Source organism: Eutrigla gurnardus, assembly GCF_963514095.1.
Source record: "Eutrigla gurnardus genome assembly, chromosome: 1".
Classification (NCBI taxonomy): domain Eukaryota; kingdom Metazoa; phylum Chordata; class Actinopteri; order Perciformes; family Triglidae; genus Eutrigla; species Eutrigla gurnardus.
The window spans coordinates 22,169,074-22,187,269 of record NC_139915.1 but is presented as its reverse complement, the minus strand read 5'-3'; the positions used below and the strand labels follow the sequence as shown (position 1 = coordinate 22,187,269).

Below are 18,196 nucleotides of genomic sequence, written 5' to 3'. Positions count from 1 at the left end.
AGGGTCAGCCGGGACAAGAAGATTTGAATGGAAAAATCTGGCCTGATTAATATAGGCACATATGATGTTCTCTTTAGTTAAGCAGCTTTTTGATGACTCTAAATCTCTATGTGTCAGCCCTGTGATAGTCTGGCGACCTGTCCAGGGTGTACCCTTCGCCCAATGTTGGCTGGGGTCAGCTCCAACTGACTAAAATTCAAATACTGGAAGCACTATAGTAGATACAAATGCAATGGTTACACCATAACATGTGGCTTCTACAACTATGGGCTGGATAAAGCTTGTATTATATATTATTGTTGTATTTAACATTACAACTTAATTTGGTCGAGTTAATTAGCTTTGGGTAATAATATATTAACTTGTTAGTGGCACACAACCACTTTTAAATGGGTCACGGTGTGATGGTCTGTGTTGCATTAGCATTTCCATTGCACAGTTGCCAGGGAAAATGTACTACTGACCCGTGGGCAGCTAGGCGTGTGGTGGTAACGTTAGAGCAAGCACATGGTGTGGAAGGGTGGAGAAATGGCTTTGTAGGGAGTTGTCAACAAAACGTCAGCCGGGAGGCCGGCTCATACTCCTGGCACCGGGGAAGTTTCCCTTTGTAGAACTAAACCACATAGAAATGTTAAGATACATCACAGATTGCCACAGTGAATCAGACTCGGAAGTTAATTAAAGCTTTGATAACAGATCCGTTGTTTTGGGTTCAGGCATTCACCCTTAAATGCCACAGTTCAAGCTAACTGCATACAACAGACCATTTTGTAACTGTGACCTCTGAACTCCCTGCAGGAGTAATAAAAAATAGCTCCCTAAGAGAAATAAGTAATTCTTTATAAGTATGAATAACAGGCACTTTCCTGTACTAATTTATAATGCAAACTTACAACTTGCGTAGAAAGTGTCTTCCCTGATCCCATCTTCCTGTGATGCGAGCGGAAATATTGTTTCTGTCTGCTACAGTTCTGTGGTCTCCTGTCGTGGTCTGTGGGCTGGTCTCAGTCCCCCCTCCATTACGGGCCATGGAGATTGTGACGTTAGACGCCAGCGCTCCTTATAAGCACCTGTCGCTCTGCGTCACGGGCAGGCTCCCAATATGAAAAGCGTGTGATTGTTTTCCGATTGAGACAGTGTGCGTATATAGTAGACTGGGACTATATAGCCTCTGTTCTTTTCTCCATTCAAATCAAAGCAAGACCTGGTAGGACACTGCACACGGAGATTTTCTCTGCACAACAGGACAGTGGGGATTTGTTGCTCCTCTCCCAATATAACATGGAGGTAAGAGAATATTAATTAATATCTGTCTGACAAGCAGTCTGTATTACTGTAAAGGCTACTCTGACTAACTGAAAAAAATAATTTGCTTATAATTAGTTTTTTTATTGTAAGTTATATGGGCTGGCTTTTATTGTCAATTGTGCATATTGAAAGTATATATTTCTTGTGCTTAAAATACAGTATTTTTGAGAAAACAAGTCAACCTTAAAAATGATTGTCTCAAACTAGCATGAAATACTTATTTTGCCTGTACACTCAGAAATAATAATTGAAATGTTTTAATCAGTAGTAGCATACGTTGCCTAGCTAAATCTTAATACCGTTTTAAGCTTTGAGTGGTTAGGACAGACGATAAAGCAATCGGAGGAAACACTAAAAGCTGTTCACCCTCACAACAGCTAAGACAATAATTGACTGAGCCCTACTCTCCAGGTGTCCCGCTGTGCCCAGGAACCCAGTGGCCGTGCAGCATCGCTGCTGGCAAGTCTCAACCTTCAAAGAGAACAAGCTCAGTTCTGTGACTGTGTTGTCAGACTGAGACAGAACCCTGGTCAACTCCATCCTGCACACAGGTGAACAACATGAGCATGCAGCAGACCCACACGTGCAAATAGGCGTAATATTAGGAACCCTTGTTATATTGCCAGTTGTATTTTCTTTGTGGTTTTATGCAGCATTACATATCAAGTCACTCTTCTCTGCTCCCCCAGGTGTGTCTTGGCAGCTTCTAGTCCAGTGTTGTCTTCCATCTTGTCTTCTACTGGTGCCCTGGTGGAACTACAGGCTCCATGTCTGTCTGACGCTGTCCTGGGACTTCTTCTGGATTACATTTACACCGGGGTTTTGCCATATGCTCGCAACCAGCACCAATATTCAAATCTGCTCACAGCTGCTAGCTACCTGCAGATGGATGAACTGCAGGACGCTCTGAGGGCATGCAAACGGAGTGAAGTGAGAGCTGTAGATAATACAAACGCTTCCACCGGAGCGGTTAGTAAGTATCTGCCATTATCGCTGGACAAAGAGGATCATCACTATCCAGCCAATATGGACACTTGTGAAGACATTGATCCATGTAGAACTAGTGCTAAAATTGGCGCACGCCACTGCACCAGAAGCGATGCAAGCGCTTTACGCAATGTGAATATCGTTTGTAGTATAACTGAAAGTGTAAATACAAACAACTGCAGACTGGTAACACCTCAGGGTTTGATTCAAAATATCCCTTGCATGGCCGATGTGCACAGGGTATCTGAAGTGGACAAAGAGGTGCAAAAGGATCAGTTTCATTCAGCTGGCATGGAGGAGGAGCTCGAGAAGACAGTTGAGAACAGGAGGAGCCTGCATTTACTTTGCCCTGCTGAGTTGCAGGACGAGATGTGCAGAGCAGAGAAGCAGCAGCCATATTTAATGGTGAAAAGTAAAGCAGAGGAGAAGCAAACTAACAGAGAGGAGGATGGCAAAACTCACTTTCTTCATCTGTCAACCCCCAACCTCAAGGGCAGTGTTTTACCATCAAAGTGCCCCACCTCATCCTCTTCCTTATCCCCACATCCGTGCTGTGGGGCAGTGCCCGTCATCCGTCACAGCAGTAAAACAGCTTGCCTCCAGTTAGCAAAAATGTCGCCAATGGCTCCTCTTCCCCATCCAGTATCCCGGGCCTCAGTCAGCTCCAGCAGGACCTCTCACTCCAGATCAGGAAGCACAGACAGCATTGTCGAAGGTATTACCACTATTCATAATGATCGTTTTGGGGAACAGAATCAGCATTACAGAAACAATAAAGACTACATTGGGACACAGAGTTGGGATTACAAGCATAGTTCAGATCAATCTGACATCCTCGACCAAGACTACAACAGCAATACTGATCATTTGATAGAACAGAATGATGAAAATATGAGAAATGGATTATCCCATATTACAGATGATAATGTTCACCATGCTCATTGTGATTCATTTCAGAATATGAATCACAGAAAACATATTAAAGATGCTTCAATGCCACAGAATAACAATGTCACCAGTGGATTGCAGTATAAAATGGATCTGAGTTTTGATGATATCCCTTCCAAACACCATCGACTGGATCGTTCTGATTGCCACAATCTCTGGATGGCAACTGCAGCAGAGGAGCAGTCCATCAGTTCACAAGTTCCAAGAGCTGTAGTTACGCTTCCTGTACAGGACTCGGACACAGGAAGTGACTCGCACAATGAAGAGTTGTGTTCCAACGGAGAAGCCAAAGAGGAACACTGTTACTCAAGGTGTGCAGCTGAAACAGGTAGACAGGAATCATTTTCCGATAGTGTCGCTGGTGGTCTCTCTGGTTTTGAACACGAAAGGATGTCAGGCATTGAGATCACAGAGCCACCCATAGCTTTTACAATGCCTGTGAACCACAACATCGCTGACCCTAGTGTTGGGGAGCCATCCTACCGGGGACATCTTCAATATCACTGCCTACCACAGGAGGATGTACACTTTTCACATAGATACACTGGTCGCAATTTGGTTGGTAACTTTGCCAGTGCAGGTAACAGTCCTCTGAGGCAGCAGGTTGCTACAGGGACTACAAACCAGGTTCTACTGCTGGACATTAGTGACAAACCTGCTGAGTTGCTAGTTGTTAATGCATTCACCCAAAAGGTAACATTTGGGCATGGGTTTGGGAATAATGACGAAGACCAATGGAATGAAGAAACATCTGTAGTAGGGGCTGACAATAAATATTGGGCTGGAGAAACCAATATGAACGAAGGAAAATCTGTTGCTAAAGACCAAAGCAGGCCAGGAGCTAAGGTTATACATAAAGCTGGGGTTATGGGGGGTGATTCCAACCCTAAAGACAGTGGGAACCAGGCCACTACCTTGACAGTCTCTTCACCTCCTAGTGAGCCAGACTCTGTACAAGCCTCCATGCCATGCGTCTTGTCCGTCGGCATACCATTGACCCCATCAGCCAGTATGCCAACAAATATATCAGCTCATCTGTCAAGCCCTGTTCAACACCCTTTTCAGTGCGCTCTGTGCAACCGTTCCTTCAGCCAGCGAGGCTCTCTGAATAGACACGTGCGGAGTCACCTTGGCGTACGGCCCTTCCCTTGCCCCTGCTGCCCTATGACCTTTTCACGTCAGTACCGTGTCACCGAGCACATGCGTGTTCACCAGCGCTGTGTCCTTAGAAATGACTTTCAAAAGCCCCCTGCTTTGAGACTAGAGAGGCCTCAAAAGTGAAATTGATTGTTCTGTCAACGAATGGATTATTCATGTTTTGGTTTGTTTTAAGTGGTGCAGGATTATGAGAATTTTGTTTCATGTTTGAGAAATATACGGACTACAGTTTGATAGACACATACGTTTTTTTAACTGATTTAGTTCACTATGACCGCAGGCTGCTGCTCTCTAAAGCAGAGGTCTTCAATGTTTTTTTGGCCAAGAACTTCTTGGCTGATAGTGGCACGGTGGAGGGACCCCCTATTACATATCGTATGAAATTGTTTTGCCAATAATACCATGTAGGGCAGCCTATAGTGCCATGTATAAGTACTTCGTAATGATGTATGTACACAATGCTAAGCAACTCAAATAATAATTGTTGACAGATTACTATATTTATATTTTAATTCTATATTGGCATTTCTAGTTTCTTATTTCATATTTGGATTTTTGGAAGAAAAGTTAAATTTGGCTCAAATTATTTCGGGGACCCCCTGCAGTAACTCTGCGGATCCCCTAGGGTTCCCTGACCCCCTGTTGAAGATCGCTGCACTGTTCACTACAAGAACCAAACATAACGCTGACTGAGTTTGAAATTAGCTGGTGTAGAACGTGGAGCATTTAGCAGCTTAAGAGCCAGACATTTCCCAGGAGTTGGTAGTGACCAAAAGCAGAGCTAAAAGAGAGTATTTGACTTACAATCATGACTCATATAAGTCACAAGTTATATGAGCTGACACTTGGTAGTCTTTTCCTAAACCTAAGTGGTTTTAGTATATATTTGATGCACTGGTGTAATAACATGTTAACATGTCAATGTTGTGCTCACAACTTGCTACCGCTGCACCCAAATGGCATGTTTTTGCAGCTTTAAGTTGCTCCTTACCAGCTAGAAGTGTAAATAGGTAAATGCTTGCTAACAAGTAAGGCATACAATATATAAACTTAAAAGGTGGTGGTTCATGAGCCATACATTCACAGCTTGTTTTCATGGCCCTCAAGTGACCAAAAGATCACGGTGCATTTGTGATCTGATCTCCTCTCTTACTGTAGCCCACAGCAGAAGAAGTAACAATAGCTCATGCATTTTTTTTCTCTACATTTTCTCAATGCTAATTATTTGTCAGATTTAAAAAATGTTCCATTCCAGGCACTGCACTGTAATTAATCATGGAGGTTTTCTTTGGCAGACACTCTATACACTGCTCATAATTACTCCTTTATTGCAGTTAGTGTCACATATCAAAAATGTTGTTTATATTTATGTTGTAATAATCAATTTGAAAATAACTTTATTTAACAGATTTTAGAACTATATTTATGCATGCAATTTTTTCATTGTAAATGAGATGCTTTATAGTGTAGAGTAGATTCAAATTCAAGATTAATTAGAGCTGCTCATATTTTGTTTTGAGGGATCACTTAAATAATACAAGTTTTGGCAAAAAAGAAAAAGAAAATATCTAAAAACACAATCTGGATCCATTGCAACATACTTGTTTGCCTGTATGTTTAATGTATGTTTTTCTGTATTCAAAGTGAAATATTGAACTTTGTGTTGTAACCGTTAAACCCTTGTGTACACACTTTCATGACAGACTTATTCTATGTTGAAACCTGGTTTCTCTCTGTTTTGGTTTATTGATCCAAAATCCAAATAAATCGTTATTGCAAAATGTTGAGTTACACAGCAAGGATATTTAATGATTTCAGTAACATTGCACTCCCTGTTCATATCCCAAAACGTATTGGTGTCCTATGTAAGTCTAAGTATTGGTGTCCTATGTAAGTCCTATGTAAGTTGGTGTCCTATGTCCTCTGTAAGTTAAGGCCAGTGCGCTGGGTGTCATAGTGTTTGTGTTGCTGCTGAAACATGAGCTGACATGGCAAAAAAGTGTCAAGGGCAGCCAAACTTCCTCAGCTCGTTCTGTATTCGACACAGGCCCGGTTCTACGGGGGTGCATAAGCATGCATTGCACCCCCCAAAAAATAGTTTGCACCCTCAATTAAAAAAAAAAAAAAAGATTTTCATTTTTAGAAATATGATAAAAATAATAAAATACTTGCTCACAAAACAAATTGTAGTTAAACTTGTGACAATTTCCATTAAATACCGTTGAGATATGAGCTTCCAACATCACTCTGACTGTTCACCAAACTGTCAAAATCACTCCGCATTTATGTATGGTGTTTGGTTTATATGTTGCTTGGCAACAGTCCGCTCAGTGGGGATCTATTTTTGTTGGCGGAAGCAATTTCATCCGTTTATATGATTAAATAAACAAACAAATCACAATCTATTGTCAATTATTATTATTATTAACAGTACATTTTACGAAATATAACTGTTGTATAAAGTAATATCACGCTCGAGGTCGCAATGTTGTCGCTCTATATCAGCGCTGCTGTGATAGCCTTCGGCGGCCGGTGGCCGGCCGCGTCGTGTGTCGTGTGCAAAATGCGCGCACCCTTAGTATATCTATGGCGCGCACGGCAGTGGTAGAATTCTGTTCTTTTTTACACCTCACACATCACAGATATCAAAAACCTATCTCATATCCAAAGCTATCTAAGATATCAATAAGCTAATGTTGCAGCTGAAATGTTCTCCACATCACAAGATATGATACCATCTTTTAAGCACAGTAAATGTTTGTTGTCCCAACATGTCAGTAGAACTACGCAGAAGTGCTTGTCTATGGTAGAGAGGCCTGTGTGTATAAAAGCGAAGTCTGAATTGAAGCTGGGTAGCGGGTTTTAGTATAGTACTGGTGCACCCTCTGTAATCTCAGATGCACCCCAAGGCATTCTGTTCTGGAACCGGGCCTGATTAGACACTTCAGATATTAAAAACAGAACAGTTTACAAGAGGTGAAATTGTTAATAGTTTGACTTGATGACATTAAATGTTTATGTTCAGATGTTTCCACTCTGTTTAAATAGAAACACACTCTCTCTACTTGTTAAAATGTTTTGGAATGAACGTGGTTGTGTTTCCTTTTGGTTATAATATTTGTCTGCGATTCAAGGTTTCTCTCACACTCAAGTATGAGATTGTAACTCTTCTGGAGTTGTGTTAATTAATAATTATAGATGAATTGTCATTTTCTGTTCACTATTAGAATAGTGGAAAATTTCGGAAGAGTGAGAAGTGATTCAGAGATTTAGAGCCAAGCTGGTCACATGGCCCATTGGAGTATTTTTCCTTGTGAATTAAAGCTAAAAAGACAAATAACTACTTACTGTAAAAAGATCACCAGCAAATTATCTCAGTGTATGCCTGCCTTTAAGTATTTGTCTTTATCATTTTCGTGGAGACATTGAGCCCTAGTTTCGTGGCGCAGCGCAGGGTGGCGGAGTGGAAGTTTGTTTGACGGCGCGCAGTGCGCACACGTCACCGAGACCTCACAGGCAGGTTTCCACAGTTCCAAGCACATTTAAATGCAATAAACAATTACAACAAACACTATTTAATGCAACTAATTGAATCAACACGTGAATTTATATCTATATAGATTGTCCTGTCACATCTGACGTCAGATCAAAGGCGGATGGCACGCGTAACGGAAACTCAGCCTCTCAGACCAAAACATCTCCCTCTCTCTCTCCTGTTTTTTATAATATCGGCATTGTTATCATTATGATACGCGCGCACAGCGCGTGATGAGCGTGGTGGGAGCGGCGGCGCTGCTTCTGTCATCGGGTTGTAGAGTGACGGATCTTACACTGAACCTCCCCTAACGCATTAAAGGAGAGGAGAGGAGCTCATTTGATTGGTGAAGATCTGAATCGGCTGTATTAATCCCAGTCCACGCCTCGTCTCCTCGTCTCCCACTCACGCCTTCTTCTCCTCCCTCTTTCCCACTTGCGAGACGGGAGGTGTGCCTGTGCTAGCCTGCGCGGTGCACGAAACTTGCAAAGTCCAGGCGGACACACCCGTCGGCGTGGCGCAGGTGCGCTGAGAGCTGACTGCGCCTGGTCTACGAAACTAGGGCCCATAGTTTTAACCCCAACCTTTGTCCTGTGTTGTTGCAAAGTAACTAGCTGCAATTGCCTACACCGTGGGGAAGCGTCAATGCTCTCACCATCACCCTGTTCAGTCTGGTGGCAAATGTTCAAAAGACGGAAACACACGATGATGATGATGTAGTAAAAGATCACAGAAAAATCACAAGGCGGCATATATATACTTATATGCAGTGTTGGGCAAGTTAGCCTACTTCAAAAGTGTAATGCATTATATTAATTGTTACTGTCATTTCAAAGTAATTAGTTACATTACAATATTACTGTCTTTGAATTGTAAGGCATTACACTACTTTTACATTACTTTTGCATTACTTTTCGCCAAAATAAAAGGAAATATGTATTTTTTGTTCTCAATGGATCTTCTTGTGTTCAATGCAGCTCATTACACAGCAGGATGTGATGTTTCTCGCTTCAAAATAAAAGAACGAAAAACGGAAAATGACTCGTTAACTGATAATAGATATTGTGTTCACGAATGGGATTCGGGGATGAAATAACAGGGCCATTTTTCATTCCAGATTTGCCGTTCGTCTTTTTTAATGACCTTGAAGGCGCTGTATGCTGCGAAATTACCTGAAAGCCTACCTGAGACATTTAGGGGAGCTCTAAAACACTGTTCATAAACGCTCTGACAGCGTCTGGCGCTCGCGTTTTGAAATAAACCTACTGTTTTAAACTCGCACCAAAAGCGTTATGACGCGGACATAAAAGCGGTTCAAAACCGACGGGGAGAATCGGAGCCTCCGCCTTTTCGCCGCCGCCCCTCAGCTGTTGATCCTCGGTGTGCCGGGTCGGCTGCGCTCTGACCCGCTCCGTGAGTCGGTGTCCAGCTCATGGAGCCTGCTAACAACAGCGCTTAATTAACATAGTGTAGAGTCACACGGACCGGCTTTCACACTTTTCCAAAAGTGGAGCGTATGCCCATCTCGCGATCGCGAATGTAGAGTCAATTGATTTCGGGTTTAAAATGCATTGTAACGCGCGTTACTGAGATTTGTACCTAGTAAAATATTACCAGTTTTTTTTTTGTAATGCCTTACATTACCGCGTTACAGCAAAACGTAATGCATTACAGTAATGCATTACTTTTGTAACGCGTTACTCCCAACACTGCTTATATGTGTATTGCATTGCACACAACAACCCAAAAACTGAATAATTTGGAATCATACATAATATCCTGTTTTTCTAACAATGAGATGGAACATGGCTCTCTTTGTATACTTCATATTTCTTCTCTGCTCCATTTTTCAGATCGTCCTCTTGTGCTTTTTATTCAACTGGTGTTTCGGCCGGTGTAGTAGTCATCACTACAATGACCTAAAGAGAAGAGAAAGAGAACTCTTGTGCTTGACTGGTCTTCACGCAATTTAGCAATTTTGTTTAAGCTAACCAAATATCATTGACGTGAAGAGAGTCTGTAATGTGTGTGTGGAAGTAGTTTAATGTCTATTTTACCTGGCTTTTTGTAGAACGCAGGGCAGCCACAGCCAGACATGACATTCCAATCAAAACAATTGCACCAACAACACTGTACACCAAGAAGATCAGATCCAAAGACATTTCCATGTCCTGGACAAACACATAGAAAGAACACACACATGATGGCCATGCAGTGGAGCAAATTTAAATTTGTTACATCTTATGTTTTTGGCCTTAATGTACAGTAGAGTGTTCATTAAGCACAGCGTTATGATTTTTTTAATTTAAAACAATTTGTTTTTATTTTATAATGCTGCTTTTGCTGCATAGTTGTGTCGTGGTTCACACTGTCGCCACACAGCAATAGGGGTCTGGGTTCGAACCTGTCCAGGGTGTACCCTGCCCTGATCAGCTCCAGTGATGTAAATGTGATGACCTGCTTTAGATTTGTGATCAACATAATGGGTACCGCCACTAATAAAAACAATAATGATAAAAAATAATCACCTGATATGAACTCCAATGTTGATGATTAATCTCTGTGATATTGTCTTCAATATATTCATATTCTCTGTAGTAGTCGTGGTGGTAAGCAATCCTGGGCAAGAGGTTGATTATAGTCCAACATGCCCCCAGTATGGTCACAATGGTCAGAGCCAACGATGCGGTTACCTACATGTAGACACCGACAGACAGAAACTTGATGAATGTTGGTAGTAGCTCATACAGAATATGGACAACATCGAGAGCCCTGCAAATGGCCATAAGGAAATCAATTCAATTATATTTGATCTGTCAATAAAAAAGAAAACATATCATTATTCTGGCAAATTTTATTCTATATTAGTTTTGGAAAACTTGCTGGTGTTAGAGCTTACTGTTTTTTTGGTCGTGTTGTGCTCTGTCAGAATATACAGAATCCCACTTATGATGAACTGCAAGGAGGAAGAGAAATGCTGGTTTATTACATATCCCTTAATGACTGGGATGCCACATTGCCACACCAGATTGTAATTTCTAAACAGGAAAGAACTGCTTATTGTTGGGGTCGTGTCTAGAATATATCCCACACTTTGTCTCTCCTCAACCTAACCATTCAAGGTCATTGCCTAACTTTAACCATTTAAGGTGACCCAACTAAAGAGTTTTGCAAATTTTGGGGTAGCATTTAGACACTACATATTGTTGGGGCTTAACAACTGAAGTGAGTTCAAATTATTATAATCTTATTATCAAATGCTGTACACACTTTGTACATGGTGCAATGGCTGTTTAGTAAATACATGAATCCACTATTCTATGAGAAGGGAAACGCGAGTGTGGTCTGGTAAACATAAGGAGATGTGTTTGTTTTTCTGACAGCTCCCAGCCCAGCTGACAGACGCTGGAAAACTGATCAATATATTTTTGTGCTACCAACCAGTGTTCCCGGCAACACGACAGACAGGATGGATGCCCCCATCAATTGAACATGCTCATCTTGTGTGATTGTGATGGAAGGGATTAATATAGACGAGCCCAAGACCAGCACGATGATCTAAGAGGAATTCAAAAACAGCTTCATTACTTGTGACTCTCAAATCTGACATCTATCTGTCTATCGTATCTTCTATGATCTAATATATATATAAATAAACAAACTATGGTATAAATATTTGATGAACAGTAATTTGAGCGTGTGTGTGTGACTTACGCCAATAATCTTGGGTTGCCCCTTAATGAAGCGGTGTAAAGGTTTGCTATCCCCCACTGTTGTGCTATGAAGACTTGCATTATTTCCACTCGCACAGTAGAGATCAGCAGACATCTTATGGACAAATAGTCAAAGAAAAGCAATACATTCAAAATATTAATGTGTAACATTAAAGCATGGGTTATGATATCAAGTGCCATTTTTAAAAGTTCTTGTTAATCAGTGTGCTCTATCAACATTAAGGTTATAATGAGGTTTAATTGTCACACCACATAAAAACATTTAATTTCCTCTGGATCTTTGTTTTTAATTGGCATTGAAAAATAGTATATTATGAGACAAAAATGTCATTATATAGTATGAAAACTGTGCCAAAAGATATATATCATTTGCAATAGAAACGGGGTTGGGTTTGGCTCAGGAGGTAGAGCGTTTGGCTGGCAACCGCAAGATTGCCGGTTCGATCCCGAGCTCCTCCTAGCTGAGTGCCTGGTGTCCCTGAGCAAGACACCTCACCCCAATTGCTCCTGACGAGCTCCGCCATCGGTGAGTGAATGGGTGAATGTCAGGCATTCCTGTAAAGCGCTTTGGAGAAAAGCGCTATATATAAGAGGCCGTTTACCGTTTCCTAATAATTGTCTTAAAATGCAATAGTACAGTGTGCCATTGAATTATAATAGTCAAAGTCATAGTATTAAATGGCATGGACATTTTAGAAAAATGTTACAAAGATCCAAAGGCATACTTTAAGCTTGTCAGAAACCCTAGAGGGGTACAGTAAAAAAAAACTTAGCGGATAATGTTTGGAATTTAGGTGGTCTTCCTGTATGTGGGCCCTCTCTCCAACATGCTGGACTAATCCTGATGTTGGTGCCAAGCAAAGCTAATATACTCAGTAAATAGCCTACCACACAAATGTGTAGTGGGCCTAACAACAGGGGAGAGTCAAAATGTTTTTCCTCCACTCTGCAGATGTTGCAGATTAAAAAAGCTTTGGTGTAATAGGCTAAAATGAGAACTGACTTATTACATAATAATCTAACACATTCAAGAGTTTTATCTAACTGGTAAGTGTTAAATCTCAAACAACCCTGTTACAAACAATTAGCGATTACAATAAGAGGAGAGCCAGACCTTGTGTAGTCCTGTGGTCGCTGCTGTAGTTCAGTGTTCGCTCTTGTAAATACTCACACATCTCTCACATCTGGAGTAGCATGTGATTGGGGATTGGTGAACGACCAGTTCATTCTGAACACAACCAGAACTCCATATATGGTATAAATGTATTGACTGAAGTCCCTTAACTTTTTTCTAAGCTGCTATTGCATCATCATTCAAATGCAGATCAGTATTTGAGTGAGTGAGTGAACACTTTTACTACTTTAATGATTTGTAATGCAGAAGTAGTTAACTGTTATAAAAACAAAGAACCAGCCTGAGCACGTCTTTGTTTTGAGTCCAAAATGGTCGAGTCCAAATAGAGAGCTACATTCTCCTTTGGTCCTGTGGGGCGGGGTGGGGATGGGCTTCCTGTATGTGAGGGGGCAGAGCTGAAACGGAGAAGTGAAAGGAATGTGAGGAAATAGTTTGGGAGGGAGAAAAGGGAAGCAAGGTTTCCTATATTTCCAAATCGAACACAGCTGTGTGCCTTTGGGCTATTGATTAAATAGCTGAAGGATTCAGATCCTGATTCAGATCATGTAAACAGGCTTCATTGTAAGTAAAAGATCGGCATTTATAATTGCATTTACATTTAGGGTATTTAGCTGTTGTCCAAAGCGACTTACAATAAGTACATTTGTCGAAAGAAAGAAACCACAGCATATCATTGCTGATAAAGTAAGACAGAAAAAATAGAAACAAGTGTTAGGTCCTCATCTGAGTAAAATGGTAGCTGTTCAGCTAGGAGACCTTAAAGGAAAACACCACCGCATTTCCATACTGAACTATGTTCTGCTCTGATCTTAGACGAGGTGATACATACCTCCCTCTCCTCTGTGCGTGCACTCAATGGCTCTTGCGCGCACTCCGCGCAGCGCTAATTTGCTAGCATGTAGCTTGTCCCAGTATATTCCTTAGGATCCAAAGGGGGGTGAAGTTAGAAGCGACCAAGCACTTCCACGTTGTCCCTATTTAAATACGGTTACGTGAGTAGTTACACGACCCAAGTTTGGTTACACAAAATGAAACATGCCAATTTTTCTAAGCGGATAACAAGGATAACTATATAGTATGGCGGAATAACAACTGGAAGCACTTCGACGTCGGCGCAGTAATATCATCACTCAAAACATGACGGGACTATATACCTTCTGCTTGTTTTCACAACCCTGTACGATGCACGTTATAACCATGATGTTTGATTGTTCACAAACTATCTTACTACAACCTGATGCTTCCTCAACTGTGCACAAACTACTACAGGTAGTGCAGGCGACGGCGTGCAGGTCACGTAGGTTCTATTGACGGAAGTAAGAGGGGGAGCGGAGTGATGATATTACTGCGCCGACGTCGAAGTGCTTCCAGTTGTTATTCCGCCATACTATATAGTTATCCTTGTTATCCGCTTAGAAAAATTGGCATATTTCATTTTGTGTAACCAAACTTGGGTCGTGTAACTACTCACGTAACCGTATTTAAATAGGGACAACGTGGAAGTGCTTGGTCGCTTCTAACTTCACCCCCCTTTGGATCCTAAGGACAAGCTACATGCTAGCAAATTAGCGCTGCGCGGAGTGCGCGCAAGAGCCATTGAGTGCACGCACAGAGGAGAGGGAGGTATGTATCACCTCGTCTAACATCAGAGCAGAACATAGTTCAGTATGGAAATGCGGTGGTGTTTTCCTTTAAGTACAACAATGCTATGATCAATGTGCTATAGGTATGAACATAGAATTGATTTCTTTTGGGGGGGGGGGGGGGGGGGGGGATTCGTCCATTGTAGCCTACTGACTTATTCAAACTACATAGTTAACGGTAGCTTCCACTAAACACTGCTCGGTAGGCTGCTGCAAAGTAACATAATCATAAACATAATCCCCACACAAGTCTGGATTGAAGTGGATCAACAAGGATGTCAACACAGAGACAGACTTCAGAACTGTTCAAGAGTTTTATTAGGTCTTTCACAGAAAGAATCAGGTTTTAATCATCAAACAGATGATTTACTTACACAATTAGGAGATATTTATACTTTAATTACAAGTCTACAAGGCAGAGGGATCTTGCGAGTATCAAATTAAGTGTGTTTTTGGTTTGAATAATTACAAGGTAACATATCTGTGCATGTTTGACATACTTAATACAATACTGAAGCAATGCACTTCCGACAAAGTTCAGGTGGTGGTTACATCTACGTAAATATGCATCCTAGCATCACAACAGCATCTTTTCCTCTGACAAACATGACACTGGACTCCTGAAAGGCATGTGAACATCAACAGGTTTAGATTACTTTTGAATTATTTTAGGTAAATCCATCACAGTACAGCACCACGCATATCTATGCACATTATAGCGGACATATGGCAGTATAACAGACCCAGTCACAATCAGAGAGCTTGTTAACATTATTCTGGCATTTTGAGTTCATTCTTTTTCTCACATTAATATCAAACTACTGTTAAATTCAAATGAAAATCTGGTGCATTACTTTGAGAATTTTGCTGCCTGGCATTCAAGCGGCCTTCAATCATCCAATTATTAAAAAAAAAAACAGAGGCAGTTTTTACATGGGTTGTTGATATTCTTCTGAATGTTGCAATAAGTGCAAGTTTGCACTTCATGTAAATGGCATGTTATCCATCTATTGACATTCCTGAAATACTGCATGTTGATATCCTGCTTTCCTAGTCATACTCTGAAACAGTCACCTTGTAGTGCAACAGGAGGTAACTGGTTTATAAAGAGATTCAAAACAAAGTATACATTGGCTGCAAGTGCATTTGAATGAGCACCAGTAACAAAGTATTTTAGACAATATATCAGCTCTCAAAAGATAAGCAGCTTTTTTGTTTTAAGATTACTTCATATGATCTCCAAAATAATATTATTCATTATTTACAGTGTTTTCCCCCTATTTTAAGTTAGACAAGTGATTAAAAATAAACAGACAGGCTTCCATCTCACATAAATGCAGTGCAGTACAGTAGATAATATTTGCTCAATATGAAAACATAAAAATAGAACAAATAAAAAATAAAAAAAAATAGATTGTGATGAGAAAAATGTAAAGTATTTGAATATAGTGCATTCAACTCTCCTTAACAAGACAGATTAGTGCTGTACATAAAAGTATACTGATCTGGGCAGTAACAGCTTTACAAAACTGAAATTATATAACCGTGTTCCTGCAGTTGTCCTACAGGAATTGCATTCATCACATTCTAGCATATCGCTGGAGTTAACTTGCAAGTATAAAAACACAGACTGAAGTTATTTGCATTGTCCTGCATTCATCTTGTGTACAAGAACATGTGCCGGAGCCACATCTGTCACAGTAGCACGGTCAGAAGATGACACACACTGAACTGGACATGCAAAGAGGTTTGGGGCAGAAACATTGCTGGATACACTATCCGTGATATTTTTGCATGTTCTGGATGAGTTCATTGTAATTGCTATGTGATGTTTCTAGAGCAAAGTGTTGTGCTGTATCTATTGCACTTGAGGCCAGAAAAGATGACTACAGCTACATCCCCGGAAGCGGGTGCAACTTCAACTACAGAGTTCAGAGTCGCTTCTTACTATTTCGGGAACTATGATAAATTACTATTTGGTGAATATATTGCATATTATGGGTAAAAACACCAGCATTCTAACCTAAATATTCTAACCTAAACATTTGTACCAACTGGTTTAAGATTTGAAAAGATGATTTGTATATGTAATTTATATTTTATTATCAATTGTGGAAGTCAGATGTGTAGTTAATCTGGGAGTGCTGCTGATCTATAATCTCTGTGGTGTACATTTTTTAGATTAGCTAAATTGATTATTTTAAGAAATCCTTTTTTTCTTTTGTGCATAGAATTCTGAAAAATAACGGCTATCAGGTGATACAAGTAGGGATGATCCAATATTGATACCAGACTATATAAACCATACTGATGCAAAATAATAGTAGCTATTTTTTATTCTCTCGTAAACTGGAGGTCAATGTCTTTTGTGTGGCAGCTTTTCGATCCACCAACGCAAATGAAGAGTGGTGTAGGATGATGGAGAGCATGGAAACCAGTCAAAGGAATCTCTAATGGATTTGAATAATAATGCAGTGGGAGATCATTTACGAATGTTCTGCAATGTTGTGCGTTGTCTACGGAATGCCTTTACAAGATTAATTTAAGTGTTGCATGCGCGCGTGTCAGTGTAAGTCAGTGCAGTATTAAATGTGTGATATGTGACTCTGAGTTAAGCATTCCTCAGGCAGAACAATCAGTCAGCTTCACTCCCAAGGAGCTGTTGAAATTCATCAGGGAATTTCCTTCTATTCTTTATTAAAAAAATCCTGTTTTTATTATTATCATGTTTTTCCTGACACAGAAGTCATATTTGTAACCCTTAAACATGCTTGTGTTATCACTGTTGATTGATGGGAAGGTGGGATGAAAGACATTCATTTAGTTTGATTCAGTAGTGGAAGTTAATTAACTTAAGAAAAGCTCTTGATCCTTGAAAGGAGCCACAGAGCTTCATTCACTTATCAGGTAGTTTTGATTCTAAAATAATCAACGCTTTCACTCTGAATCTCTGCAACCCACTTCATGAAGAATCATGAAACCACTGACTACAGCATACTCGATGCCGAATCCGATGGAGTTTCCTCAACTGGTCTCAAGTGGCTGTGGATCTTCTTCTTCCTGGTTGGTGCTATCAGGAAGTTTGCACCAGTAGTTGCACTGGTCAAAAGTGTCAGAGCAGGGGAAGTCTCCTTCCTCACCTCGGGCTAGGACCGGGAAGTCGTGGTCAACCATCTCGCACAGACGTCCAAAGCTGAGAGGGAAACACACGTTTAAACTTCTCTATACACGTGTGAACAGACTGAGACCACGTTGATGAAAATCAAGCGAAACGGAGAATGTAACTTACGAGGAGATATTGGTTTTGGCATGCTCCTGTATCAGCTCCCCCTTTGGATTGACAGTGAAAATCCTGTTCAGAGGAACACCCACCTCCTTGTAGGAATATACATCCTGAAACGACACATTAAAAAAAGGCAGAATCACTACTAAAAGTCACAAGTACCAGCATATTCAATCGTGACAAGGTTGATAAATGAATATATAGAAAAAATGCACACAAATAATTACTTATAGCACAGAAATTACAAAATTTTCCCTATGCAATGAATGATATATAAAGAATAGTCCAATGTAGTCCTCTTGTTAGAGAGAAAAAACAAGCTTGTGTCTGTCCGTATGCAGTAGTCTCACCGTAGCTCTGTTGCCAAAGGCAGCATAGAAAGGTTCAGTGATGGGGTAGAACAGGTGCTTTATGTCCGTGAGACACTCGATCTTAAACTTCTCTGGTTTCTTCTCAATCACCTCC

General features: G+C 40.7%; 3 protein-coding genes across 3 annotated transcripts in view; 1 reads left to right on the top strand and 2 right to left on the bottom strand.

The window, feature by feature from the left end:
* The first annotated feature begins 260 nt into the window (after positions 1–260).
* On the top strand, positions 261–6,558 carry LOC311011719 (uncharacterized protein). Its single transcript, XM_084006826.1, has 3 exons — positions 261–1,287; positions 1,720–1,859; positions 1,998–6,558. The coding sequence occupies exons 1-3, from the start codon at positions 1,282–1,284 to the stop codon at positions 4,522–4,524; spliced, it is 2,673 nt and encodes an 890-aa protein (XP_083862952.1). The 5' UTR covers positions 261–1,281; the 3' UTR covers positions 4,525–6,558.
* On the bottom strand, positions 5,965–12,874 carry LOC311012069 (uncharacterized protein). The gene is made up of 7 exons (XM_084007381.1): positions 12,785–12,874; positions 11,651–11,764; positions 11,378–11,494; positions 10,836–10,892; positions 10,465–10,629; positions 9,994–10,107; positions 5,965–9,855 (listed from the first exon to the last, which is right to left on the bottom strand). Exons 2-7 carry the CDS (start codon positions 11,762–11,764, stop codon positions 9,808–9,810), a joined length of 615 nt encoding a protein of 204 aa, XP_083863507.1. The 5' UTR covers positions 12,785–12,874; the 3' UTR covers positions 5,965–9,807.
* A 1,877-nt stretch (positions 12,875–14,751) lies between these two features.
* lpin1a (lipin 1a) overlaps positions 14,752–18,196 on the bottom strand; it is a 17,516-nt gene continuing 14,071 nt past the window's right edge. The window contains exons 15-17 of the mRNA XM_084005038.1: positions 18,082–18,192; positions 17,738–17,841; positions 14,752–17,641 (exon numbers count right to left, since the gene is read on the bottom strand). Of these exons, the coding sequence (XP_083861164.1) occupies positions 17,473–17,641; positions 17,738–17,841; positions 18,082–18,192 (384 nt within the window). The 3' untranslated portion in view covers positions 14,752–17,472. The remainder of the gene's footprint in view (positions 17,642–17,737; positions 17,842–18,081; positions 18,193–18,196) is intronic.

Coding starts and splice junctions, on each gene's coding strand:
- LOC311011719 (XM_084006826.1), top strand. Junction 1,860..1,997: donor CAACTCCATCCTGCACACAG/GTGAACAACATG, acceptor CTGCTCCCCCAG/GTGTGTCTTGGCAGCTTCTA.
- LOC311012069 (XM_084007381.1), bottom strand. CDS start 11,764: ATGTCTGCTGATCTCTACTGTGCGAGTGGAAATAATGCAAGTCTTCAT. Junction 10,893..11,377: donor TCGTGTTGCCGGGAACACTG/GTTGGTAGCACA, acceptor TCCTCCTTGCAG/TTCATCATAAGTGGGATTCT. Junction 9,856..9,993: donor TGCGTTCTACAAAAAGCCAG/GTAAAATAGACA, acceptor TCTTCTCTTTAG/GTCATTGTAGTGATGACTAC.